The 26919-nt window shown below is 42.4% G+C and overlaps 2 protein-coding genes across 6 annotated transcripts in view; both read left to right on the plus strand.

The window, feature by feature from the left end:
• The window catches only part of DAP3 (death associated protein 3), a 67778-nt gene extending 55851 nt beyond the window's left edge, over positions 1-11927 (plus strand). For all 5 annotated transcript variants that reach the window (XM_087881389.1, XM_087881388.1, XM_087881393.1 and 2 more), the window contains exons 12-13: positions 9947-10064; positions 11770-11927. In XM_087881389.1, the coding sequence (XP_087737515.1) occupies positions 9947-10064; positions 11770-11855 (204 nt within the window). In that variant the 3' untranslated portion in view covers positions 11856-11927. The remainder of the gene's footprint in view (positions 1-9946; positions 10065-11769) is intronic.
• A 3190-nt stretch (positions 11928-15117) lies between these two features.
• MSTO1 (misato mitochondrial distribution and morphology regulator 1) lies at positions 15118-26916 on the plus strand. The gene is made up of 14 exons (XM_060682009.2): positions 15118-15649; positions 17126-17261; positions 17452-17521; positions 18434-18509; positions 19803-19851; positions 20263-20386; positions 20486-20603; positions 21564-21695; positions 22741-22893; positions 23384-23515; positions 24574-24758; positions 25664-25768; positions 25889-26004; positions 26597-26916. The coding sequence occupies exons 1-14, from the start codon at positions 15569-15571 to the stop codon at positions 26827-26829; spliced, it is 1710 nt and encodes a 569-aa protein (XP_060537992.2). The 5' UTR covers positions 15118-15568; the 3' UTR covers positions 26830-26916.
• Positions 26917-26919: the final 3 nt, after the last annotated feature.

Raw genomic sequence — 26919 nt, forward strand, 5'->3', positions numbered from 1 at the left:
GGAGCAAAAAAAATTGTTTTGACTCAAATGTAACAACGGATGCTAGAATGTGATTCGGGGTGGAATTCCATGCTTAAAAATGTTATTATTAGCTGTTTTTAAAAATTGAGTGTTTTTGCTACCCGAGGAAAAAACGCGTGATGCCGCGGTCAGAAAAAAAGCTGCCCAGGAGCAAAAAAATTTTTTTTTCTCAAATGTAAATACGGATGCTAGAATGTGATTCGGGGTGGAATTCCATGTTTAAAAATGTTATTATTAGCTGTTTTTAAAAATTGAGTGTTTTTGCTGCCCGAGGAAAAAACGCGTGATGCCGCGGTCAGAAAAAAAGCTGCCCAGGAGCAAAAAAATTTTTTTTTCTCAAATGTAAATACGGATGCTAGAATGTGATTCGGGGTGGAATTCCATGTTTAAAAATGTTATTATTAGCTGTTTTTAAAAATTGACTGTTTTTGCTGCCCGAGGAAAAAACGCGTGATGCCGCGGTCAGAAAAAAAGCTGCCCAGGAGCAAAAAAATTTTTTTTTCTCAAATGTAAATACGGATGCTAGAATGTGATTCGGGGTGGAATTCCATGTTTAAAAATGTTATTATTAGCTGTTTTTAAAAATTGACTGTTTTTGCTGCCCGAGGAAAAAACGCGTGATGCCGCGGTCAGAAAAAAAGCTGCCCAGGAGCAAAAATTTTTTTTTTTCTCAAATGTAAATACGGATGCTAGAATGTGATTCGGGGTGGAATTCCATGTTTAAAAATGTTATTATTAGCTGTTTTTAAAAATTGAGTGTTTTTGCTGCCCGAGGAAAAAACGCGTGATGCCGCGGTCAGAAAAAAAGCTGCCCAGGAGCAAAAAAAAATTTTTTTCTCAAATGTAAATACGGATGCTAGAATGTGATTCGGGGTGGAATTCCATGTTTAAAAATGTTATTATTAGCTGTTTTTAAAAATTGAGTGTTTTTGCTACCCGAGGAAAAAACGCGTGATGCCGCGGTCAGAAAAAAAGCTGCCCAGGAGCAAAAAAATTTTTTTTTCTCAAATGTAAATACGGATGCTAGAATGTGATTCGGGGTGGAATTCCATGTTTAAAAATGTTATTATTAGCTGTTTTTAAAAATTGAGTGTTTTTGCTACCCGAGGAAAAAACGCGTGATGCCGCGGTCAGAAAAAAAGCTGCCCAGGAGCAAAAAAAAATTTTTTTCTCAAATGTAAACACGGATGCTAGAATGTGATTCGGGGTGGAATTCCATGTTTAAAAATGTTATTATTAGCTGTTTTTAAAAATTGAGTGTTTTTGCTACCCGAGGAAAAAACGCGTGATGCCGCGGTCAGAAAAAAAGCTGCCCAGGAGCAAAAAAATTTTTTTTTCTCAAATGTAAATACGGATGCTAGAATGTGATTCGGGGTGGAATTCCATGTTTAAAAATGTTATTATTAGCTGTTTTTAAAAATTGAGTGTTTTTGCTGCCCGAGGAAAAAACGCGTGATGCCGCGGTCAGAAAAAAAACTGCCCAGGAGCAAAAAAAATTTTTTTTCTCAAATGTAAATACGGATGCTAGAATGTGATTCGGGGTGGAATTCCATGTTTAAAAATGTTATTATTAGCTGTTTTTAAAAATTGAGTGTTTTTGCTCCCCGAGGAAAAAACGCGTGATGCCGCGGTCAGAAAAAAAGCTGCCCAGGAGCAAAAAAAAATTTTTTTCTCAAATGTAAATACGGATGCTAGAATGTGATTCGGGGTGGAATTCCATGTTTAAAAATGTTATTATTAGCTGTTTTTAAAAATTGAGTGTTTTTGCTGCCCGAGGAAAAAACGCGTGATGCCGCGGTCAGAAAAAAAACTGCCCAGGAGCAAAAAAAATTTTTTTTCTCAAATGTAAATACGGATGCTAGAATGTGATTCGGGGTGGAATTCCATGTTTAAAAATGTTATTATTAGCTGTTTTTAAAAATTGAGTGTTTTTGCTACCCGAGGAAAAAACGCGTGATGCCGCGGTCAGAAAAAAAGCTGCCCAGGAGCAAAAAAATTTTTTTTTCTCAAATGTAAATACGGATGCTAGAATGTGATTCGGGGTGGAATTCCATGTTTAAAAATGTTATTATTAGCTGTTTTTAAAAATTGAGTGTTTTTGCTGCCCGAGGAAAAAACGCGTGATGCCGCGGTCAGAAAAAAAACTGCCCAGGAGCAAAAAAAAAATTTTTTCTCAAATGTAAATACGGATGCTAGAATGTGATTCGGGGTGGAATTCCATGTTTAAAAATGTTATTATTAGCTGTTTTTAAAAATTGAGTGTTTTTGCTACCCGAGGAAAAAACGCGTGATGCGCGGTCAGAAAAAAAGCTGCCCAGGAGCAAAAAAAATTTTTTTTTCTCAAATGTAAATACGGACGCCAGAATGTGATTCGGGGTGGAATTCCATGTTTAAAAATGTTATTATTAGCTGTTTTTAAAAATTGAGTGTTTTTGCTGCCCGAGGAAAAAACGCGTGATGCCGCGGTCAGAAAAAAAGCTGCCCAGGAGCAAAAAAAATTTTTTTTTCTCAAATGTAAATACGGACGCTAGAATGTGATTCGGGGTGGAATTCCAGGTTTAAAAATGTTATTATTAGCTGTTTTTAAAAATTGAGTGTTTTTGCTACCCGAGGAAAAAACGCGTGATGCCGCGGTCAGAAAAAAAGCTGCCCAGGAGCAAAAAAAAATTTTTTTCTCAAATGTAAATACGGATGCTAGAATGTGATTCGGGGTGGAATTCCATGTTTAAAAATGTTATTATTAGCTGTTTTTAAAAATTGAGTGTTTTTGCTGCCCGAGGAAAAAACGCGTGATGCCGCGGTCAGGAAAAAAGCTGCCCAGGAGCAAAAAAAATTTTTTTTCTCAAATGTAAATACGGATGCTAGAATGTGATTCGGGGTGGAATTCCATGTTTAAAAATGTTATTATTAGCTGTTTTTAAAAATTGAGTGTTTTTGCTACCCGAGGAAAAAACGCGTGATGCCGCGGTCAGAAAAAAAGCTGCCCAGGAGCAAAAAATTTTTTTTTTCTCAAATGTAAATACGGATGCTAGAATGTGATTCGGGGTGGAATTCCATGTTTAAAAATGTTATTATTAGCTGTTTTTAAAAATTGAGTGTTTTTGCTACCCGAGGAAAAAACGCGTGATGCCGCGGTCAGAAAAAAAGCTGCCCAGGAGCAAAAAAATTTTTTTTTCTCAAATGTAAATACGGACGCTAGAATGTGATTCGGGGTGGAATTCCATGTTTAAAAATGTTATTATTAGCTGTTTTTAAAAATTGAGTGTTTTTGCTACCCGAGGAAAAAACGCGTGATGCCGCGGTCAGAAAAAAAGCTGCCCAGGAGCAAAAAATTTTTTTTTTCTCAAATGTAAATACGGATGCTAGAATGTGATTCGGGGTGGAATTCCATGTTTAAAAATGTTATTATTAGCTGTTTTTAAAAATTGAGTGTTTTTGCTACCCGAGGAAAAAACGCGTGATGCCGCGGTCAGAAAAAAAGCTGCCCAGGAGCAAAAAAATTTTTTTTTCTCAAATGTAAATACGGACGCTAGAATGTGATTCGGGGTGGAATTCCATGTTTAAAAATGTTATTATTAGCTGTTTTTAAAAATTGAGTGTTTTTGCTGCCCGAGGAAAAAACGCGTGATGCCGCGGTCAGAAAAAAAGCTGCCCAGGAGCAAAAAAAATTTTTTTTCTCAAATGTAAATACGGATGCTAGAATGTGATTCGGGGTGGAATTCCATGTTTAAAAATGTTATTATTAGCTGTTTTTAAAAATTGAGTGTTTTTGCTACCCGAGGAAAAAACGCGTGATGCCGCGGTCAGAAAAAAAACTGCCCAGGAGCAAAAAAAAATTTTTTTCTCAAATGTAAATACGGATGCTAGAATGTGATTCGGGGTGGAATTCCATGTTTAAAAATGTTATTATTAGCTGTTTTTAAAAATTGAGTGTTTTTGCTGCCCGAGGAAAAAACGCGTGATGCCGCGGTCAGAAAAAAAGCTGCCCAGGAGCAAAAAAATTTTTTTTTCTCAAATGTAAATACGGATGCTAGAATGTGATTCGGGGTGGAATTCCATGTTTAAAAATGTTATTATTAGCTGTTTTTAAAAATTGAGTGTTTTTGCTACCCGAGGAAAAAACGCGTGATGCCGCGGTCAGAAAAAAAGCTGCCCAGGAGCAAAAAAAAATTTTTTTCTCAAATGTAAATACGGATGCTAGAATGTGATTCGGGGTGGAATTCCATGTTTAAAAATGTTATTATTAGCTGTTTTTAAAAATTGAGTGTTTTTGCTGCCCGAGGAAAAAACGCGTGATGCCGCGGTCAGAAAAAAAACTGCCCAGGAGCAAAAAAAATTTTTTTTCTCAAATGTAAATACGGATGCTAGAATGTGATTCGGGGTGGAATTCCATGTTTAAAAATGTTATTATTAGCTGTTTTTAAAAATTGAGTGTTTTTGCTGCCCGAGGAAAAAACGCGTGATGCCGCGGTCAGAAAAAAAGCTGCCCAGGAGCAAAAAATTTTTTTTTTCTCAAATGTAAATACGGATGCTAGAATGTGATTCGGGGTGGAATTCCATGTTTAAAAATGTTATTATTAGCTGTTTTTAAAAATTGACTGTTTTTGCTGCCCGAGGAAAAAACGCGTGATGCCGCGGTCAGAAAAAAAGCTGCCCAGGAGCAAAAAAAAATTTTTTTCTCAAATGTAAATACGGATGCTAGAATGTGATTCGGGGTGGAATTCCATGTTTAAAAATGTTATTATTAGCTGTTTTTAAAAATTGAGTGTTTTTGCTACCCGAGGAAAAAACGCGTGATGCCGCGGTCAGAAAAAAAACTGCCCAGGAGCAAAAAAAAATTTTTTTCTCAAATGTAAACACGGATGCTAGAATGTGATTCGGGGTGGAATTCCATGTTTAAAAATGTTATTATTAGCTGTTTTTAAAAATTGAGTGTTTTTGCTACCCGAGGAAAAAACGCGTGATGCCGCGGTCAGAAAAAAAACTGCCCAGGAGCAAAAAAAAATTTTTTTCTCAAATGTAAACACGGATGCTAGAATGTGATTCGGGGTGGAATTCCATGTTTAAAAATGTTATTATTAGCTGTTTTTAAAAATTGAGTGTTTTTGCTGCCCGAGGAAAAAACGCGTGATGCCGCGGTCAGAAAAAAAACTGCCCAGGAGCAAAAAAAATTTTTTTTCTCAAATGTAAATACGGATGCTAGAATGTGATTCGGGGTGGAATTCCATGTTTAAAAATGTTATTATTAGCTGTTTTTAAAAATTGAGTGTTTTTGCTGCCCGAGGAAAAAACGCGTGATGCCACGGTCAGAAAAAAAGCTGCCCAGGAGCAAAAAAAAATTTTTTTCTCAAATGTAAATACGGATGCTAGAATGTGATTCGGGGTGGAATTCCATGTTTAAAAATGTTATTATTAGCTGTTTTTAAAAATTGAGTGTTTTTGCTACCCGAGGAAAAAACGCGTGATGCCGCGGTCAGAAAAAAAGCTGCCCAGGAGCAAAAAAAATTTTTTTTCTCAAATGTAAATACGGATGCTAGAATGTGATTCGGGGTGGAATTCCATGTTTAAAAATGTTATTATTAGCTGTTTTTAAAAATTGAGTGTTTTTGCTGCCCAAGGAAAAAACGCGTGATGCCGCGGTCAGAAAAAAAGCTGCCCAGGAGCAAAAAAAATTTTTTTTCTCAAATGTAAATACGGATGCTAGAATGTGATTCGGGGTGGAATTCCATGTTTAAAAATGTTATTATTAGCTGTTTTTAAAAATTGAGTGTTTTTGCTACCCGAGGAAAAAACGCGTGATGCCGCGGTCAGAAAAAAAACTGCCCAGGAGCAAAAAAAAATTTTTTTCTCAAATGTAAACACGGATGCTAGAATGTGATTCGGGGTGGAATTCCATGTTTAAAAATGTTATTATTAGCTGTTTTTAAAAATTGAGTGTTTTTGCTGCCCGAGGAAAAAACGCGTGATGCCGCGGTCAGAAAAAAAGCTGCCCAGGAGGAAAAAAAATTTTTTTTCTCAAATGTAAATACGGATGCTAGAATGTGATTCGGGGTGGAATTCCATGTTTAAAAATGTTATTATTAGCTGTTTTTAAAAATTGAGTGTTTTTGCTACCCGAGGAAAAAACGCGTGATGCCGCGGTCAGAAAAAAAGCTGCCCAGGAGCAAAAATTTTTTTTTTTCTCAAATGTAAATACGGATGCTAGAATGTGATTCGGGGTGGAATTCCATGTTTAAAAATGTTATTATTAGCTGTTTTTAAAAATTGACTGTTTTTGCTGCCCGAGGAAAAAACGTGTGATGCCGCGGTCAGAAAAAAAGCTGCCCAGGAGCAAAAAAAATTTTTTTTCTCAAATGTAAATACGGATGCTAGAATGTGATTCGGGGTGGAATTCCATGTTTAAAAATGTTATTATTAGCTGTTTTTAAAAATTGAGTGTTTTTGCTGCCCGAGGAAAAAACGCGTGATGCCGCGGTCAGAAAAAAAGCTGCCCAGGAGCAAAAAAAATTTTTTTTCTCAAATGTAAATACGGATGCTAGAATGTGATTCGGGGTGGAATTCCATGTTTAAAAATGTTATTATTAGCTGTTTTTAAAAATTGAGTGTTTTTGCTACCCGAGGAAAAAACGCGTGATGCCGCGGTCAGAAAAAAAACTGCCCAGGAGCAAAAAAAAATTTTTTTCTCAAATGTAAACACGGATGCTAGAATGTGATTCGGGGTGGAATTCCATGTTTAAAAATGTTATTATTAGCTGTTTTTAAAAATTGAGTGTTTTTGCTACCCGAGGAAAAAACGCGTGATGCCGCGGTCAGAAAAAAAGCTGCCCAGGAGCAAAAAAATTTTTTTTTCTCAAATGTAAATACGGATGCTAGAATGTGATTCGGGGTGGAATTCCATGTTTAAAAATGTTATTATTAGCTGTTTTTAAAAATTGAGTGTTTTTGCTACCCGAGGAAAAAACGCGTGATGCCGCGGTCAGAAAAAAAGCTGCCCAGGAGCAAAAAAAATTTTTTTTCTCAAATGTAAATACGGATGCTAGAATGTGATTCGGGGTGGAATTCCATGTTTAAAAATGTTATTATTAGCTGTTTTTAAAAATTGAGTGTTTTTGCTGCCCGAGGAAAAAACGCCTGATGCCGCGGTCAGAAAAAAAGCTGCCCAGGAGCAAAAAAATTTTTTTTTCTCAAATGTAAATACGGATGCTAGAATGTGATTCGGGGTGGAATTCCATGTTTAAAAATGTTATTATTAGCTGTTTTTAAAAATTGAGTGTTTTTGCTGCCCGAGGAAAAAACGCGTGATGCCGTGGTCAGAAAAAAAGCTGCCCAGGAGCAAAAAAAATTTTTTTTTCTCAAATGTAAATACGGACGCTAGAATGTGATTCGGGGTGGAATTCCATGTTTAAAAATGTTATTATTAGCTGTTTTTAAAAATTGAGTGTTTTTGCTACCCGAGGAAAAAACGCGTGATGCCGCGGTCAGAAAAAAAACTGCCCAGGAGCAAAAAAATTTTTTTTTCTCAAATGTAAATACGGATGCTAGAATGTGATTCGGGGTGGAATTCCATGTTTAAAAATGTTATTATTAGCTGTTTTTAAAAATTGAGTGTTTTTGCTACCCGAGGAAAAAACGCGTGATGCCGCGGTCAGAAAAAAAGCTGCCCAGGAGCAAAAAAATTTTTTTTTCTCAAATGTAAATACGGACGCTAGAATGTGATTCGGGGTGGAATTCCATGTTTAAAAATGTTATTATTAGCTGTTTTTAAAAATTGAGTGTTTTTGCTGCCCGAGGAAAAAACGCGTGATGCCGCGGTCAGAAAAAAAGCTGCCCAGGAGCAAAGAAATTTTTTTTTCTCAAATGTAAATACGGATGCTAGAATGTGATTCGGGGTGGAATTCCATGCTTAAAAATATTATTATTAGCTGTTTTTAAAAATCGAGTGTTTTTGCTGCCAGAGAAAGAAAACGCGTGATGCCGTGGTCAGAAAAAAAACTGCTCAGGACTAAAAAATTTTTTTTGACTCGAATGTAACAACGGATGCTAGAATGTGATTCGGGGTGGAATTCCATGTTTAAAAATGTTATTATTAGCTGTTTTTAAAAATTGAGTGTTTTTGCTACCCGAGGAAAAAACGCGTGATGCCGCGGTCAGAAAAAAAGCTGCCCAGGAGCAAAAAATTTTTTTTTTCTCAAATGTAAATACGGATGCTAGAATGTGATTCGGGGTGGAATTCCATGTTTAAAAATGTTATTATTAGCTGTTTTTAAAAATTGAGTGTTTTTGCTGCCCGAGGAAAAAACGCGTGATGCCGCGGTCAGAAAAAAAACTGCCCAGGAGCAAAAAAAATTTTTTTTCTCAAATGTAAATACGGATGCTAGAATGTGATTCGGGGTGGAATTCCATGTTTAAAAATGTTATTATTAGCTGTTTTTAAAAATTGAGTGTTTTTGCTACCCGAGGAAAAAACGCGTGATGCCGCGGTCAGAAAAAAAGCTGCCCAGGAGCAAAAAAAAATTTTTTTCTCAAATGTAAATACGGATGCTAGAATGTGATTCGGGGTGGAATTCCATGTTTAAAAATGTTATTATTAGCTGTTTTTAAAAATTGAGTGTTTTTGCTGCCCGAGGAAAAAACGCGTGATGCCGCGGTCAGAAAAAAAGCTGCCCAGGAGCAAAAAAAATGCTTTTTCTCAAATGTAAATACGGATGCTAGAATGTGATTCGGGGTGGAATTCCAGGTTTAAAAATGTTATTATTAGCTGTTTTTAAAAATTGAGTGTTTTTGCTACCCGAGGAAAAAACGCGTGATGCCGCGGTCAGAAAAAAAGCTGCCCAGGAGCAAAAAAAAATTTTTTTCTCAAATGTAAATACGGATGCTAGAATGTGATTCGGGGTGGAATTCCATGTTTAAAAATGTTATTATTAGCTGTTTTTAAAAATTGAGTGTTTTTGCTGCCCGAGGAAAAAACGCGTGATGCCGCGGTCAGAAAAAAAGCTGCCCAGGAGCAAAAAAAAATTTTTTTCTCAAATGTAAATACGGATGCTAGAATGTGATTCGGGGTGGAATTCCATGTTTAAAAATGTTATTATTAGCTGTTTTTAAAAATTGAGTGTTTTTGCTACCCGAGGAAAAAACGCGTGATGCCGCGGTCAGAAAAAAAACTGCCCAGGAGCAAAAAAATTTTTTTTTCTCAAATGTAAATACGGACGCTAGAATGTGATTCGGGGTGGAATTCCATGTTTAAAAATGTTATTATTAGCTGTTTTTAAAAATTGAGTGTTTTTGCTGCCCGAGGAAAAAACGCCTGATGCCGCGGTCAGAAAAAAAGCTGCCCAGGAGCAAAAAAAATTTTTTTTCTCAAATGTAAATACGGATGCTAGAATGTGATTCGGGGTGGAATTCCATGTTTAAAAATGTTATTATTAGCTGTTTTTAAAAATTGAGTGTTTTTGCTACCCGAGGAAAAAACGCGTGATGCCGCGGTCAGAAAAAAAGCTGCCCAGGAGCAAAAAAAATTTTTTTTCTCAAATGTAAATACGGACGCTAGAATGTGATTCGGGGTGGAATTCCATGTTTAAAAATGTTATTATTAGCTGTTTTTAAAAATTGAGTGTTTTTGCTGCCCGAGGAAAAAACGCGTGATGCCGCGGTCAGAAAAAAAGCTGCCCAGGAGCAAAAAAATTTTTTTTTCTCAAATGTAAATACGGATGCTAGAATGTGATTCGGGGTGGAATTCCATGCTTAAAAATGTTATTATTAGCTGTTTTTAAAAATCGAGTGTTGGAGTGGGACGGTAGTTTTCACCTTCCAAGTTCATTGCCCTCCTTCTCTTGGACAAGCTAAAAGAATCTCCACTATTTAAAGGAGATTTCATTGTGTTCATCCTCATTTTTTTCCCCTCCACCATTCTGTTCCCAATCTCCAGGATGGTTTCGCTGCCTTGGATCCTTTCGTTCCCATCGAGGTTTGCAACTACACGGATATGGAGTTTGAGAGCTGCTACCAGTATTATCTGGAACGCAAGTGGCTGCAGCATGAAAAAGGCAAGTTTAGCTGTTTTCAGAGCCAAGCTGTGAAGTTTCCTGCCTGTTTGAAAGGGTAGAATAGTAAAGTCAAGGGATTTGTTCACTTCTGTATCAAGGCACCTGGCTACAAACCAGGAGACGGGGAGTTCTAGTCATGCCTTAGGCATGAAAGTCGGCTGGGTGACTTTGGGCCAAACACCAGGAGACTGGGAGTTCTAGTCCTGCCTTAGGCATGAAAGTCGACTGGGTGACTTTGAGCCAAACACCAGGAGACTGGGAGTTCTAGTCCTGCCTTAGGCATGAAAGTCGACTGGGTGACTTTGAGCCAAACACCAGGAGACTGGGAGTTCTAGTCCTGCCTTAGGCATGAAAGTCGACTGGGTGACTTTGGGCCAATCACCAGGAGACTGGGTGTTCTAGTCCTGCCTTAGACATGAAAAGTCGACTGGGTGACTTTGGGCCAAACACCAGGAGACTGGGAGTTCTAGTCCTGCCTTAGGCATGAAAGTCGACTGGGTGACTTTGGGCCAATCACCAGGAGACTGGGTGTTCTAGTCCTGCCTTAGACATGAAAAGTCGACTGGGTGACTTTGGGCCAATCACCAGGAGACTGGGAGTTCTAGTCCTGCCTTAGGCATGAAAGTCGACTGGGTGACTTTGGGCCAATCACCAGGAGACTGGGAGTTCTAGTCCCGCCTTAGGCATGAAAGTCGGCTGGGTGACTTTGGGCCAAACACCAGGAGACTGGGAGTTCTAGTCCTGCCTTAGGCATGAAAGTCGGCTGGGTGACTTTGGGCCAAACACCAGGAGACTGGGAGTTCTAGTCCTGCCTTAGGCATGAAAGTCGACTGGGTGACTTTGAGCCAATCACCAGGAGACTGGGAGTTCTAGTCCTGCCTTAGACATGAAAAGTCGACTGGGTGACTTTGGGCCAATCACCAGGAGACTGGGAGTTCTAGTCCTGCCTTAGGCATGAAAGTCGACTGGGTGACTTTGGGCCAATCACCAGGAGACTGGGAGTTCTAGTCCTGCCTTAGACATGAAAAGTCGACTGGGTGACTTTGGGCCAATCACCAGGAGACTGGGAGTTCTAGTCCTGCCTTAGGCATGAAAGTCGACTGGGTGACTTTGAGCCAAACACCAGGAGACTGGGAGTTCTAGTCCTGCCTTAGACATGAAAAGTCGACTGGGTGACTTTGGGCCAAACACCAGGAGACTGGGAGTTCTAGTGCCGCCTTAGACATGAAAAGTCGACTGGGTGACTTTGGGCCAATCACCAGGAGACTGGGAGTTCTAGTCCCGCCTTAGACATGAAAGTCGACTGGGTGACTTTGAGCCAATCACCAGGAGACGGTGAGTTCTAGTCCCGCCTTAGGCATGAAAGCCGACTGGGTGGTTGTGGGGGAAAATAGGAGGAAGCAGTATTGGATACCTTCACCATCTTGAATGATTTATAAAAAAACAGTAAAGGCAGGATTAAAAAAAAAAAACCCCTAATGAATAAAATAAACGAACGAAACTTGCTTGTAAGATGATTTTGTGTGTCTGTGTGTGTTTATTCTGGAGCCCGTTCCTAACCTAACCGTTTTTCTTTCTTTTTTTTTTTCTTTCTTCCTTCCTTCCTTCCTTCCTTCCTTCCTTCCTTCCTTCCTTCCTTCCTTCCTTTCTTTCTTTCTTTCTTTCTTTTTTATCTGTATATGAAACTCTTTCCATGCTGAAATAGCCAACACCAAAGAGGGGAGACTGGAGCTTCGTTTTCTCACCGGACGCAACCCCGGATTGTTCGAACGAATCAGCGCTTTCTTGTAGCCAAGGATCTCTCCCACCGACCCGCGGACATCCTGGTTTAAGAAATTCCCCTTGTAATAAACGTTCTAAAAAGATTCCCCTTTTTGGCCTGTGCTCTTTCGTAGACTAACCTGGAACACGTTGTCTTGGAAAAAGTCATTTTTGTTGTTTTTGTTTTTTTACAAAAATTCATCCAGTGAATTCAAACCTGTTTACAGGTCAAGCCCTCGACGTCCCACCACAAAACGAGTCCCCAAATTCCTGGCGCTGAGTGAAACATTTCTTCAGTTTACCCGGCTTTGCGACTCTCCTTGCCATCGTTGTTAAGTGAATCGTTGCAGTTGATAAAGTGAGTAACCTGGTTGGTGAGCGAATCTGTCTTCCCCACCGACACTGCTCATCAGAAGGTCGCAAAAAGGGGATCGGGTGCAACCGTCATAAATACGAGTCACATGACCACGGAGGACGCTGGAACGGTCGTTAAGTGTGAAAAAACCGGTCACAATAATCCACTTTTTTTTTTTTTCAGTGACTTTGAATGGTCCCTAAATGAACTGTTGTAAGTCGAGGACTAGCTGTACAGAGACTGCCTCGTAATTGTATTAAACTCATCCAATTTTAACTCAGGAGGAAGTGTAGTTTAGCTGTAAGTAGATGTACCGTTTCAATATTTAATTTTATGGCACCCTTTTCCCTGTATCCTAGCTGGTTCCCTTGGATTTTGTGGGCAGTGAAAGAAATTAACCTTCTAAAATCAGGACTGGAGGCTCAAACCTACGATGAACAGTTGCAGGAAACGGGCGTGGCTGGTCTATTCAAGAGAAGGACCAGGGGAGACAGGAGAGCATCTTCCAGTATTTGAGGGGCTGCCCCAGGGAGGAGGAAGGGGGTCAAGCTATTTTCCAAAGCAGAAGAAAGAAAGAAAGAAAGAAAGAAAGAAAGAAAGAAAGAAAGAAAGAAAGAAAGGTAGAAGGGAGGGAGGGAAGGAAAGAAAGAAGAAAGAAATCTGAGTGAACCATGGATGGACAGAAGACATGGCTAGTCTAGTGAAGAGAAGGACCAGGGGAGACAGGAGAGCATCTTCCAATATTTGAGGGGCTGCCACAGAGAGGAGGAAGGGGGTCAAGCTATTTTCCAAAGCAGAAGAAAGAAAGAAAGGAAGGGAGGAAGGAATGAAAGAAAGAAAGGTAGAAGGGAGGGAGGGAAGGAAAAGAAGGAAAGAAAGAAAGGAAGAAATCTGAGTGAACCATGGATGGACAGAAGACATGGCTGGTCTAGTGAAGAGAAGGACCAGGGGAGACAGGATAGCCGTCTTCCAATATCTGAGGGGCTGCCACAGAGAGGAGGGGCTCAAACTATTTTCCAAAGCAGAAGAAAGAAAGAAAGAAAGAAAGGAAGGAAGGGAGGAAGGAATGAAAGAAAGAAAGGTAGAAGGGAGGGAGGGAAGGAAAAGAAGGAAAGGAAGAAAGGAAGAAATCTGAGTGAACCATGGATGGTACAGAAGACATGGCTAGTCTAATGAAAAAAAGGACCAGGGGAGACAGGAGAGCATCTTCCAATATTTGAGGGGCTGCCCCAGAGAGGAGGAAGGGGGTCAAGCTATTTTCCAAAGCAGAAGAAAGAAAGAAAGAGGAAGGAAGGAAGGAAGGAAAGAAAGGTAGAAGGGAGGGAGGGAAGGAAAGAAAGAAAGAAAGAGGAAGGGGGGAAGGAAACAAAGGTAGAAGGGAGGGAGGGAAGGAAAGAAAGAAAGAAAGAAATCTGAGTGAACCATGGATGGACAGAAGACATGGCTAGTCCAGTGAAGAGAAGGACCAGGGGAGACGGGAGAGCCGTCTTCCAATATTTGAGGGGCTGCCCCAGAGAGGAGGAAGGGGGTCAAGCTATTTTCCAAAGTGAAAGAAAAAGAGAGGAAGGGAGGAAGGAAAGAAAGGTAGAAGGGAGGGAGGGAAGGAAAGAAAGAAGAAAGAAATCTGAATGAACCATGGATGGACAGAAGACATGGCTGGTCTAGTGAAGAGAAGGACCAGGGGAGACGGGAGAGCATCTTCCAATATTTGAGGGGCTGCCCCAGAGAGGATGGGGGGGGTCAAGCTGTTTTCCGGGGCGCCGGAAAGACAAGGAATAATGCATGGAAACTGAACAGGGAGAGATTCCACAGCTTGCCTTTGGAAGTTGTGGGAGCTTCATCACCGGAGGCTTTCAAGAAGAGATTGGACTGCCATCTGTCAGAAATGGTGTAGGTGTAGATGTCTCTTGCTTGGGTGAGGGGTTGGACTAGATGACCTTCAAGGTCCCCTTCCAACTCGTGTTAATCTGTAGTTTAATGCAAAGAAGGACCCGGGAAGACAGGATAGCATTTGAGGGGCTGCCCCAGAGAGGAGGAAGGGGGTCAAGCTATTTTCCAAAGCACCCGAAGGCCAGACAAGGAAGAATGGATGGAAACCGATCAAGGAGAGATTCAACCTAGAAATAAGGAGGAATTTTCAGACATTGAGAACAATCAACCGATGGAACGGAAGTTGCCTTCCGAAGTTGTGGGAGCTTCATCACTGGAAGCTTTCAAGAAGAGACTGGAGTGCCATCTCTCAGAATTGGGTCTCCTGCTTGGCTGGGGGGTTGGACTAGATGACCTACAAGGTCCCTTTTCTGTGAAACTGTAAACTAGATATTAAGTACCAACCAATGGCCTTCCTGGATGGGGGGGGAAAAAAAAACCCCTCAATTTCACTTTATTACACAAGGAGGTGTGAGGATGGTGGCTCTCTCAGGCTTTGGACTAATTAATTTTAAGTCTAGCCACTCCTTATATCTTAATATTTAATATTGGGGACTTTGAGTTTTTCCCCTCCTGGTGTTTCTTCCTGTAGGTCGGTTATTATTATTATTATTATTATTATTATTATTATTATTATTATTATTATTATTATTATTATTATTTTGGTTGGTTGTTTGAAGAGTGCAGGCTTGCTGATGGGTGACTGTGCAAAGTGTATCCCAGGCTGGATTTTTGAGTCAATATGGGAATAAAACTTCCATGATTCAATTTGCAATAACGCTGCAATCTGTTCATGATCCCATTCATCGCATTACTTCCTGGAGGCTACCATAGAGATGCTTCAGAAGAGGCAGAGCGGCTCTGCAATGACAAGGACGAAAGCAATCAGAAGGCAGGGCTTGTTCCTCACCGGACGTCCCGCCTCATCCTCATCCACTTAACCAATGAAGTTGTAGTATAGATACTGAATGGGGGGGAGGACGACGAAAGCAATCGGAAGGAAGGGACTGTTCCTCACCGGACGTCCCACCTCATCCTTATCCACTTAACCAATGAAGTTGTAGTATAGATACTGAGTGGGGGGGAGGACGACGAAAGCAATCGGAAGGAATGGCTTGTTCCTCACCGGACGTCCCGCCTCATCCTTATCCACTTAACCAATGAAGTTGTAGTATAGATACTGAGGGGGGGGAAGGTGAGAGGCTGGAAGCCGTGGGCGGCTCCCTATTGATTGGTGGCCCGTCAGAGCCAATGAAAACACCACGTCGGCGCTGCCCCTCCCCTTCAATCGCGTGCGACGGACGGAACCATCGGCACTCGCGCCTGCGCAGACTGAATTTTATTATTTTATTTAAAAAAAAAACTCCCCCACCCACCCTCCTCAATTTCTTCAACGGCCGGTCTTTTGCCTATGTCGCCCCCTTCGTAGAGCCGGAATCCCGACCCGAGAACGGAGGGCATGTCGGGGGTCCGCGAGGTGGTGACGCTTCAGCTGGGCCACTACGCGGGGAGCGTGGGCGCTCACTGGTGGGGCCTTCAGGTGAGGCGAAAGGGCGGAGGACGGAGCGCGCATGCGCCGACAGGGCCTAGAAAGGGGAAAAAAAACTATTGATGGCGTCATTCCAAAGGAAACTCGTGATTGGACCGGAGCCAATGTGGGCGGGGTTTGTGCATTTCCGCATTATCTCTAGTAAAACTCAGCAAAAGTGCATGTGGGAAGCTGCGCATGCGCATCTCTCCCACCCATTAATTTAAAGTGGCATGCATGGCTTTTTTTTCTTTTTGCAGCTTTTATCCTCATAACAGCCCTGTAAGGTAGGCCAGGATTACAGCTGCAAAAGCCCAGGTGGCTGCTGCAAAGGGTTCCTTCCTTCCTTTCTGGTTTTATTTTTATTTTGTTTGGCAGATCCTGGTGGATTTTTGCACTCGGATCGCCCAATTTTTTTTTTTTAGTGGGGGGTTGGACTGGATGACCTCACAAGATCCCTTCCCGATTTTTTTTTTTAATCGGTAAAAAAAACCAAAATGACTCCATCCCAAGCGTGCTATAGGCTTGGGGCGTAGTGGCATACAGGTAATTCCTTGACTTTTTTAACGACCGCAATTGAGCCCCAGATTTCTGGCGCTAAACGCGAAGAGTCGTTAAAAGTGCATTTCGTCCCGCTTTACGACCTTGTTCGGGTGAATCTGGCTCCCTTGTTGCCTTTGCTCGTCGGAAGGTTGCAAAAAAGGGATCGCAAAAATACGAGTCGGTTGCCCAGGATTCTGGATTTTGATCACGTGAGCATGGAGAGATCTTGCAACCGGTTGCGCGTGTGAAAAAACACATAGAAGTCCCTTTTTTCCGTCATACCTTCCAATGGTCACTAAGTGAACTGTCATAAGTGGAGAACTACCTTGCAATGCGGAAAGGCCGAATACACAAGTCCAAAATGCAACCGGGATTATGAAACTGCTCAGATTGGGATTTTATTAATTTCTTACCCTTTTATTATTATTGTTTTAGTATATTATTATTATATACTTTATTCATGAAACCTGAAACTCAAGTCAACTGAACATTCAAAAATGCATCACAAATACCATTGACTGGTGATAATGGTTGATACAGGTTGCTGCCAGCGTCCTAGGTATCAACCAAGTACCTTCTTAATATTATTATTATTATTATTATTATTATTATTATTATTATTATTATTATTATTATTATCTTTATTCACTAAATATGAAACTCAGTCAACTGAACATTCAAAAATGCATCACAAATACCATTGACTGGAGCTAATGGTTGATACGGGTTGCTGCCAGCGTCCTAGGGATCAACCAAGTACCTTCTTAATATTATTATTATTATTATTATTATTATTATTATGGTTTTATTAACTTCTTACCCTTCCATTTTAGAACGTTCGGATTGGAAGGGACCTTGGAGGTCTTCTAGCTCGAGCAGGAGAGCCAATCAGATCTGATTTTTTTTCTCTGAAGTCCGTAACCCTTTTAATTTTCTGCTTTCCAGGAAGCTCTGTTCTCATCCAATTCCGCGGCTTCCGATTTAGACGAAGCCATTCAGCATGACGTCCTGTTTCGAACGGGGAGGACAGTGCAGGGTCGCGAGACGTTCACCCCCCGTCTCATCCTTATGGACCTCAAAGGTGAGTTGCAAATTCTCTTTGAGAAGCACGCATGCGTAGCGGGAGATGGGGAGGTTCATGCCTCGCTTAGCGGCATGAATTTTGGTCGCAGTTGGGAGTCGTAAGTTGAAGCCCAGCTGCCTCTTGATGTCTTTCAGCCCAAAAGGGTCTCTTAAAAATATATATATAATTTTGTTTTATTCCTGGGCAGAAAGTCTCACCTCTTTGAAACAGGAGGGATACCTGTATGAGGATCCGAAAACAAACACACCCATAGCTTGGTGAGTGGATATATTATTATTATTATTATTATTATTATTATTATTATTATTATTATTATTTTCATCAAACATGGAACTCAGTCAACTGAACATTTAAAAATGTATCACAAATGTTATTATTATTATTTATTATTAGTGCCGGATGTAAGTTTGTTTCCTTCTTTTTGTGTATTTTAACCTGGAAATAGAAAAATTAATTTTTTATTTATTTTCTATTTATTTCTATTATAATTATTATCTCTTTTATTCATTAAACACGAAACTCAAGTCCACTGAACATTCAAAAATGCGTCACAAATATTATTATATTATTATTATTATATTATTATTATTATTTAATTAATTAATTCGCGGCAGATGTTGGTAAGTTTGTTTCCTTCTTTTTGTGCATTTTAACTTGGAAATAGAGAAATAAAATTAAAAATCATTAAAAACAAGCACGAGAAAAAAACAAGCCGGGTTTCGCAGGGGATGTGGCCTGCCAGAACCAAGATGAAGGTGGCTTGTGAAGCAAGGGTTGTTGCCAACCGGCTTAAGGCTTAAAAAACAGAAGCCGTTGATATTTCTCGATTTAAAAACCGGCGCTCGGTAGGGCCTGCAAGGCCGTGTACCCTGGCGGCGCTTGTGGGATCGGAGAGCTCCTTTTCACAGTCCTGTACGGGGGAAGCCTCCTTGTCCTAGAATCATTTCAGGGACCGTCCTCTGCGGATCTCCCAGCCGGTTTCCGACAACTCAGTGCAAAAGCCCACTTTGCTTGACAAACGGAGGCAAAAAGAGGGGCGCTAAAACCAGGGGACTCGTCGAACAACCGTTTGCCTTAGCAGCGGAAATTCTAGTCCCGATTGGGGTTGCAAGTGGAAGACGGCCTGTATTTCCTGTCCCGGTTCATACGAACGGATCTTCCCCTTGCAGGAAGGGGAGCCTCACGACGCACCAGCAAGACCCAGTGCCCCCCAGTCCCGTTTTGGAAGGCCTTGACCAACCTGAGGTGAGCCTCACTCTTTCTTCCCCCTAATTTCTAAGAATTGGGGTTTCTTCCCATATCTATCTATCTATCTATCTATCTATCTAATCTATCTATCTATCTATCTATCTATCTATCTATCTATCTATCTATCCTCCTCAATCTCTATATCTATCTGTATCTATCTATCTCTATCTATATATCTAAGGTATCTATCTCTATATCTATCTATCCTTCTCTATCTCTATATCTCTATCTCTATATCTAAGGTATCTATCTCTAGCTATTTCTATATCTATCTATATCTCTATATCTATCTATTTCTATATCTATCTATCTATCTCTATCTCTATCTCTATATCTAAGGTATCTATCTCTAGCTATTTCTATATCTATCTATATCTCTATATCTATCTATTTCTATATCTATCTATCTATCTCTATCTCTATCTCTATATCTAAGGTATCTATCTCTATCTATCTAAGGTATCTATCTCTATATCTATCTATCTATCTATCCTTCTCTATCTATATCTCTATCTCTATATCTCTATCTATATATCTAAGGTATCTATCTCTATCTATTTCTATATCTATCTCTCTATATCTATCTATTTCTATATCTATCTATCTCTATATCTATCTATCTCTATCTCTATCTCTATCTATCTCTATCTCTATATCTAAGGTATCTATCTCTATATCTATCTATTTCTATATCTATCTATCTCTATATCTATCTATCTCTATCTATCTCTATCTCTATCTCTATATCTAAGGTATCTATCTCTATATCTATCTATCTATCCTTCTCTATCTCTATATCTATCTATATCTATATATCTAAGGTATCTATCTCTATCTATTTCTATATCTATCTATATCTCTATCTCTATATCTAAAGTATCTCTCTCTTTCTCTCTCTCTATGTATATATATATCTATATCTATCTATATCTATATATCTAAGGTATCTATCTCTATTTCTATATCTATCTATATCTATATATCTATCTCTATCTCTATATCTAAAGTATCTCTCTCTTTCTATGTATATATATTATATCTATCTAAGGTATCTCTCTCTCCCTCTCTCTTGCTCTATCTATCTATCTATCTATCTATCTATCTATCTATCTATCTAAGGTATCTCCCTCTCTCTCTCTTATATTATATATAATATATATAATATTATACAGAGCAAAAGCTTACGAGCCATGGGATAAATCTTCCTTTTCCACCCGAGGGACGTCACCTCGATCTTGGGGATAGATAAACTGGGACCAGAGATCTGATCTATTTTTTTTCTCATTTCAGGGCGACAGGTTTTCCAATGGCGACTTTGCCTCCAAGAGCCTCCCTGGTGGTAAAGTTCTCTCTGTGTGTGTTTGTGTTTGTGTGTAGTGGGTACAGTACTCAGGGTTTAACTGGAATGGAGCCTGCCCATTTTATTTAATTTTATTGCATTTTATTTTAATTGATTTTAAATTAGTTAATTTTATTATTTTATTTTACTCTTATATTTCATTCTATTTCATTTTAATTTATTTTATTTTTTATTAGTTTTACTTTTCTTTTAATTATAAATTTAAGTTAGTTTAATAATGTAATTTAAATTTAAATTAATTTTTAGTTCATCGATTTTATTATTTCGTTTTACTTTTATATTTTATTGCAAATAGCCTCACAAGCTGAAGGGCTCGGTCCCCATGCAAAGAGCTTCACCGCCAGGTGAAATGCAACCTGTGCATCTCCTGGTGGTATCTTTTCCTCCCAGGAAAACCACAGCAGCTCGCCAAGCCACTTGCGTCGGAGAGCCCGGCGCCCGCTTGGTCAGACTTCCTCCGTACCAATCTCCACCCGCGTACCATCCTGACCATCCATGAATACAACCGCGAGGAGTGAGTCGAGGGTCCTGGCAGGGAGGAGGGGGGGAAGGGGAATCCTGTTTCTCTTGCCCAATGAGGACCTGCCCGAATTCGCCTTCCCGTCTGTTGCAGGGAATCCAACCGGCTGGAGGCGTTCGGGCAAGGAGAAAAACTCCTGCAGGACGGCCGGTACCTCGAGGAGCTGGAGGATCGGCTGCACTTCTACGTCGAAGAGTGTGATTACTTGCAGGTGAGTAATCCACCCACCACGGGATCTTGTCCCCCCCGTGGCTGTAAAGCAGGGATCTCCAATCTTGGCAACTTTTAAAGACTTGTGGGCTTCAACTCCCAGAATTCCCCGGCACGCGTGATTTTAAGCCAATCACTAGGAGACCGTGAGTTCTAGTCCTGCCTTAGGCTGGGTGACTTTGAGCCAATCACCAGGAGGCGGTGAGTTCTAGTCCTGTTTTTAGGCTGGAAGACTTTAGGCCAATCACCAGGAGACTGGGAGTTCTAGTCAAAGCGGGTTGGATGACTTTGGACCAATCACCCGGAGACCATGAGTTCTAGTACTGCCTTAGGCATAAAAGCCAACTGGGTGACTTTGAACCAATCACCAGGAGGCGGTGAGTTCTAGTCCTGTTTTTTAGGCTGGGCGACTTTAGGCCAATCACCAGGAGACTGGGAGTTCTAGTCAAAGCGGGTTGGATGACTTTGGACCAATCACCCGGAGACAGTGAGTTCTAGTACTGCCTTAGGCATGAAAGGTAGTTGGATGACTTTGGCCGATCACTAGGAGACTGGGACTTCTAGTATTGCCTTAGGCATGAAAGCTGGCTAGGTGACTTTGACAGGGCCAGTTGGGGGATTCTGGGAGTTGAAGTCCACAAGTCTTAAAAGTCACCAAGTTTGGAGACCCCCCCTGCTACAAAGCGTAGGGAGAAACCCTGGAACTTTCCTGGGGTTTCTAAAACCCACTTCCCACCAGGCGCTATCAGCTTGGCATGCTGGGAGTTGTAGTTCAGCAACCCTCGGAAGAACCTCCCAGCTCTTTTTCCTGCCTTCCAGGTCGCCTGGTGCCAATCCCAGATTTTTGTCCATAATTTCATCCTTTCTCAACCGGCCCTGTTTGGAAAAGAGCCCGGATGGCATTTAGCTCTCCAGGAAGTCCCCAAAAATCACCGTCACCCCCTTTTTTCTCCTCCTCCAGGGGTTTCAGCTGCTCTGCGACCTGCACAACGGCTTCTCGGGGGTCGGGTCCAAGGCAGTGGAGCTGCTGCAGGACGAATACGCGGGAAAAGGCATCTTGACTTGTGGGCTGACGCCTGTGCTTCAATCGAGCGTGAGTGAGACTCTGAATTTTTATGTATTTTTCACCAGGAGACGGGGAGTTCTAGTCCGGTCATAGGTATGAAAGCCAACTGGGTAACTTTGGGCCAATCACCAGGAGACCAGGAAGTTCTAGTCCTGCCTTTTATTATTTTTATAAATAACTCAAAGGTGGTAGACATACCTATTGCACCTTCCTCCTCCTATTTTCCCCACGACGACAACTCTGTGAGGTTGGGTGCGCTAAGAGGGAGGGGCTGGCCCAAAATCACTCAGCTGGCTTTGGTGCCTAAGAGAGGACTAGAACTCCCCGTCTCCTGGTGATTGGCCCAAAGTCACCCAGTTAGCTTTCACAACTAAGGCAGGACTAGAACTCCCCGTCTCCTGTTGATTGGCCCAAAGTCATCCAGCTGGTTTTCATGCCTAAAATGACTAGAACTCACTGTCTCTTGGTGATTGGCCCAAAGTCACCCAGTTGGCTTTCATGCCTAAGACCGGACTAGAACTCCCCGTCTACTGGTGATTGGCCCAAAGTCACCCAGTCGACTTTCATGCCTAAAAGCAGATTAGAACTCCCCGTCTCCTGGTGATTGGCTCAAAGTCACCCAGTTGGCTTTCATGACTAAGACCGGACTAGAACTTCCAGTAGCCTGTTGATTGGCCTAAAGTCATCCAGCTGGCTTTCATGCCTGAGGTGGAACTAGAACTCACCATCTCCTGGTTTGCAAGCCAGCACCTGCACCATTACCCCAAACTGGCTCTCTTGTCTTCTCATCAGCGGCCCGGCAGATCAGGAAAAATATTTCCCGGGGCTCACTGAGGACTAGTACCATGCACAGGACAGAACGCCGAGTTTAGGATGTCAAAACCGGAACTCCCGTTGTCGGATAACTCATCTCATTATTCCTTTATGTGTTTTTTTTTTTTGTTTTGTTTTGTTTTGGGCAAATCTTGAGCCAAAGGACCAGGAGTGGCATAACTTCTCTTGAGGTTCATGTGCCGTGAAGGCGCATTCGGGTGCTGGGGGATCTGATGGCCTTTTGCTCCCTTCGCTGCAGCTCCCACATCGGCATTTCTACCGGCTGATGAACACGGCTCTGGGCATCGTCCGTCTGTCCAGCCAGAGTTCCCTCTTCTGCCCCTTGTCGCTCAACGGACGCCTGGGGCTCAAACAGGACGGCCCGGTGTCCCTGCCATACCTCCAGTACAAGGTGAGCATTCGAAAAGGCGAAACCCCCCGTCTTTGGGGCTGCAGAACGAGGGCACCTCCATCCCTTCTCCTCAATCCTGCTTGCAGAGTTCTCGGCACGGGCAGTCCTCAGCCGTACGACCGCCACCGAGCCCAAAATGCCAGTGGTTAAGCGAGACGTTTGCTCGGTGACTTTTCGCCCCATTTTCCTTGGCCGCCGTTGTTTAAGCCAATCCCTGCGGCCGCCAGGTTGTAAAGTGAATCCGAACCTTTCCCCGTTGACTTCCGCTCGCAAAAATTAAATCCCGGCACGCGGCCGCCGTCGTAAACAGGAAGCAGAGTTGCTAAGCGTCCTGATTTCGATACCGTCTCGCTTAGCCGCAAACAGGGTGGGGGCTCAATTATGGTAGTAAGTCGAGGATTACCTATAGTTAAAACCGTCCCGAATAGACTTTTGGTTAAAATATCTCCGTAAAAGAGAATTTTTAATCATTTTTACAAATTCCATTTAGCCGTCTCTGGATTATCACACGAGCGCCATTCTCGCGACCGCCCTGGACACGCTGACCATCCCCTACCGGCTCCAGATGTCGGACATCACCATGTCCAACCTGACCGAAACCCTGAATTTTTCCGGAAGGAAGGTACGGTAGTCCTCGACATACGATTGCAACGGAGCCCAACATTTATCTTGCTAAGCGAGCAACGTTGATTGAGTTTTGCCTCCCGATTTACGATTTCTTGCACATCGTTAAGTGAATCATTCCAGTTGTTAAGTGAGTCACACGGTCGTTAAGGGCATCTGGCTTGCCTTGTTAACTTGGCTGGTTGGAAGCTCAGAAAATGGGATCGGGTGACGCCAGGAAACCGCGACCGTCGTAAATACGAGCCGGTTGCCGAGCGTCTGAATTTTCATCACGAATGTTATGCAACGGTCGTTAAGTGTGAAAAAACGCCGTCGTAAGTCCCTTTTGTAACTTCGAACAGTCTGTAAAGCCGCCAAGAATGACCTCGCGGAAAGACGGACGAGCCCGATAAATTTGATGAAGAAACAAAACATAATAAAGAAATGGTCGTTAAGGCGAGGATGACCCGTTTAAGGGCCGTGTCAAATTTGCCAGCTTTCTATTTTCCGAACGTGAGGGGGGGAAGGGGCGCTCAAAAGTCGCAACACGCCTTGCGGATTTTAAAAGTATTGTGGTCACTTTAATATCATTTAGATGAGCTTACTAAATAACTACACCAATATCGTAATTTTTTAAACATTTGTTCGTTTCATTTGTTCGGTTGTTAAGTGTGAAAAACCTGGCCCTAAATCCCTTTTTTCCGTGCCGTTCCAACTTTGGACGGACACTAAACGAACGGTTGTAAGTCAAGGACTACCTGTATTTGGAACCCCCCCCCTCTATTTTCTTTAGATCTGCTTGTAACCTAGATACCCTGTTTCCCCCCCCAAAATAAGACATTATCCCCTGATAATAAGCCCAATCGGGCTTTTGAGCACATGGCAATAAGGCCAAGCGCTTATTTCAGGGTTCAAATAAATATAAGACAGGGTCTTATTTTTGGAGAAACACGGTACTCCTGGTTAAAACTTGGTTTTTTGGGGGAACCACCGGGGTCTAAAACTCGGGGGGGGGACCACATCGGACCCCCCCAAAAAAGAGACACCCTCAACCCCCCCCCCATTTCTCTCCCCCAGGTTGCAGAGGCCTCAGCCGCCGTGCCCTTCCCTGTGGCGGACGACCAGTCCCTTCCAGACGCCTTGTACAACCAACAACCCAGCGAGGTTTGGTGTCCGTTGTCGTCCTGTGGCAACCGAAGTGATGCTGGCTGCTTTGCTCAGTCAGTGGTGTTGCGAGGGATCGGCAAACGGCAGCAAGTGAGGTGGGTCTGTACATGGTTTGCATGCACACTCTTAAGACTGTGTGCTTGTACATTTGTGTGTTTTTGTGCGTTAGCTTACTCTTTGCCAATAATTGGGTGTTTTTTTTTCCGTCGTGAGCCTTATTTCCATTATTTTTATAAAACCTTTACAAACTGATGCACAAATACAGATAGGGCTCAGCTTATGACCACAATTGAGCCCCAAATTCCTGTTGCATAACGAGACGGTCGCTAAGCGAGTTTCACTTCCTTTGACGACCTTCCTTGCCACTTTTGGGAAGCGAATCCCCGTTAAGCCAGCAACACAATTTGTTAACCGATTCCGGCCTTCCCCGTTGGGTCTTTGCTTGCCGAAAGGTCGCAAAATGGGATCGCGTCAGCTCCGTCATAAATACGAGTCAGTCGCCAAGCGTCTTTGAGTTTTGATCCCGTGACCGTGGGGAATTACAACGGTCGTTCAGTGTGAAAAATGATCATAAGTCCCCTTTTTTTAATGCCTTCAGTCTTCTAAACCGTAAGCCGCCAAGGAATGACCTCGTGGTTAAGACGGGCAGCCAATAAACTCGGATCGTTGACCTGTTTTAACGGCGTGTCAAATTTTTTCAGCTTTCCATGGCAAAGATATTTTGGTTAGTTTAATATCGTTTAGATGGGCTTCAGTAAATCAATATAACTTTTTAACATTTCGCTTCGCTTGTCGCTAAGGCAGCGGGTCCGCGGAGGAATAAAAGCGATGATTGGAGGAATGATCATTTTTTGCGGCCTTCTGGCTGATTCGGAGTCCGCCTTTGGAGAGAGAGAGCGACCAAATTTTAAAACTTAAAATTGTCCCCCTTGGCAGCTCCAGGGGTCTCTTCACAATCCAATTGTAAATTTAGGGTTCTTCCTTCTTATTTCCTTTCCAGCAATGTCCCTCCAGGAACCGAACCCAAATCCGTCCTTCACATGTGCGAGACCGGCCAGGAAGTGCTGGCCCGTTACTTACACACCATTTCCCCCCGGACGCTGAGGTTGGTGGTCCAGCCAGCCTGAGGGAGGGGAGGAGGAAGAGGAGGGAGGGAGGGGATGATGGGAGGGGTGGGAAAACGTTCCCTTTCAAAAAAAACCCCTCCCGTCCTTTTCTCCAACAGCACCTCGCTTTTGCTGCAAGGGCCCTGCAAGGTGTTGGCGCCGTACCCCCAGTTTTTCTCGCCCTTCCTGAACAAGCACGGATTCCTCTCGGAGAAGCCGTCGTACAGCCCACCAAGTAAGGACACACACAAACACACCCACACCGAGTGTGGCTTAGGGGTTCCCTGCCCTTAAGTTATTCCTCCTGTTTGCGTACCAAATGATTTCACCAGGAGCAACATTTTTAACCTTGGCAATTTAGTGGACTTCAACTCCCAGAATTCCCCAGCTAGCACGCTTTAAGATGGGTGGACTTCAACTCCCAGAATCCCTTAGCCAGCATGCTTCAAGATATTTGGACTTCAACTCCCAGAATTCCTTAGCCAGAATGCTTTAAGATGGGTGGACTTCCAGTCCCAGAATTCCCCAGCCAGCTTAATTTAAGAGGGGTGGACTTCAGCTCCCAGAATTCCCCAGCGAGCATGCTTCAAGATATTTGGACTTCAATACCCAGAATTCCCCAGCCATCCTGCTTTTTAAAAGGAGTGCGCCTCCTGCTGACTGGGGAATTCTGGGAATCGAAGTTTCAAATCCTTTGAAACGATGGTCAACCAGATTGTGGGAAGCGAAGTCAATCGGCAGTACCGAATCCTGCAAAAATCACGGCCTGTCACAATTCCAGCCGAACCCAGAAATCCCACCACTCAGTGATTTTCTCTCCTCTACAGAGATCGAAAGCATCCCCGTCTTAGCGGCCTTCCAATCCTCGGCGGGCTTATACCGAACCCTGGGCGATATTTACCGAGAGCTGCACGGAACGGACTTGCGCCGGTGGGAGAGTTTCTTCTCCGCCGGGGTGGAGATGGACGACTTCCGAGAGGCGCTGGACGAGTTGCGGACGCTGTCCCTCTGCTACAAGAAAAGCAGCCTGGACGAAAGTTCGGATGATGATACGGACTGAGCTGCTTTTCGGAGACCGCCGCGGACGCCGCTCGGCTCGGCTTGGCTCGCGGTTGAAATCAAAAGAGAAATAAAACTTTGCCGAGGACGC

This window comes from Pantherophis guttatus, chromosome 18, assembly GCF_059756535.1.
Source record: "Pantherophis guttatus breed Tessera chromosome 18, ASM5975653v1, whole genome shotgun sequence".
Lineage (NCBI taxonomy): Eukaryota > Metazoa > Chordata > Lepidosauria > Squamata > Colubridae > Pantherophis > Pantherophis guttatus.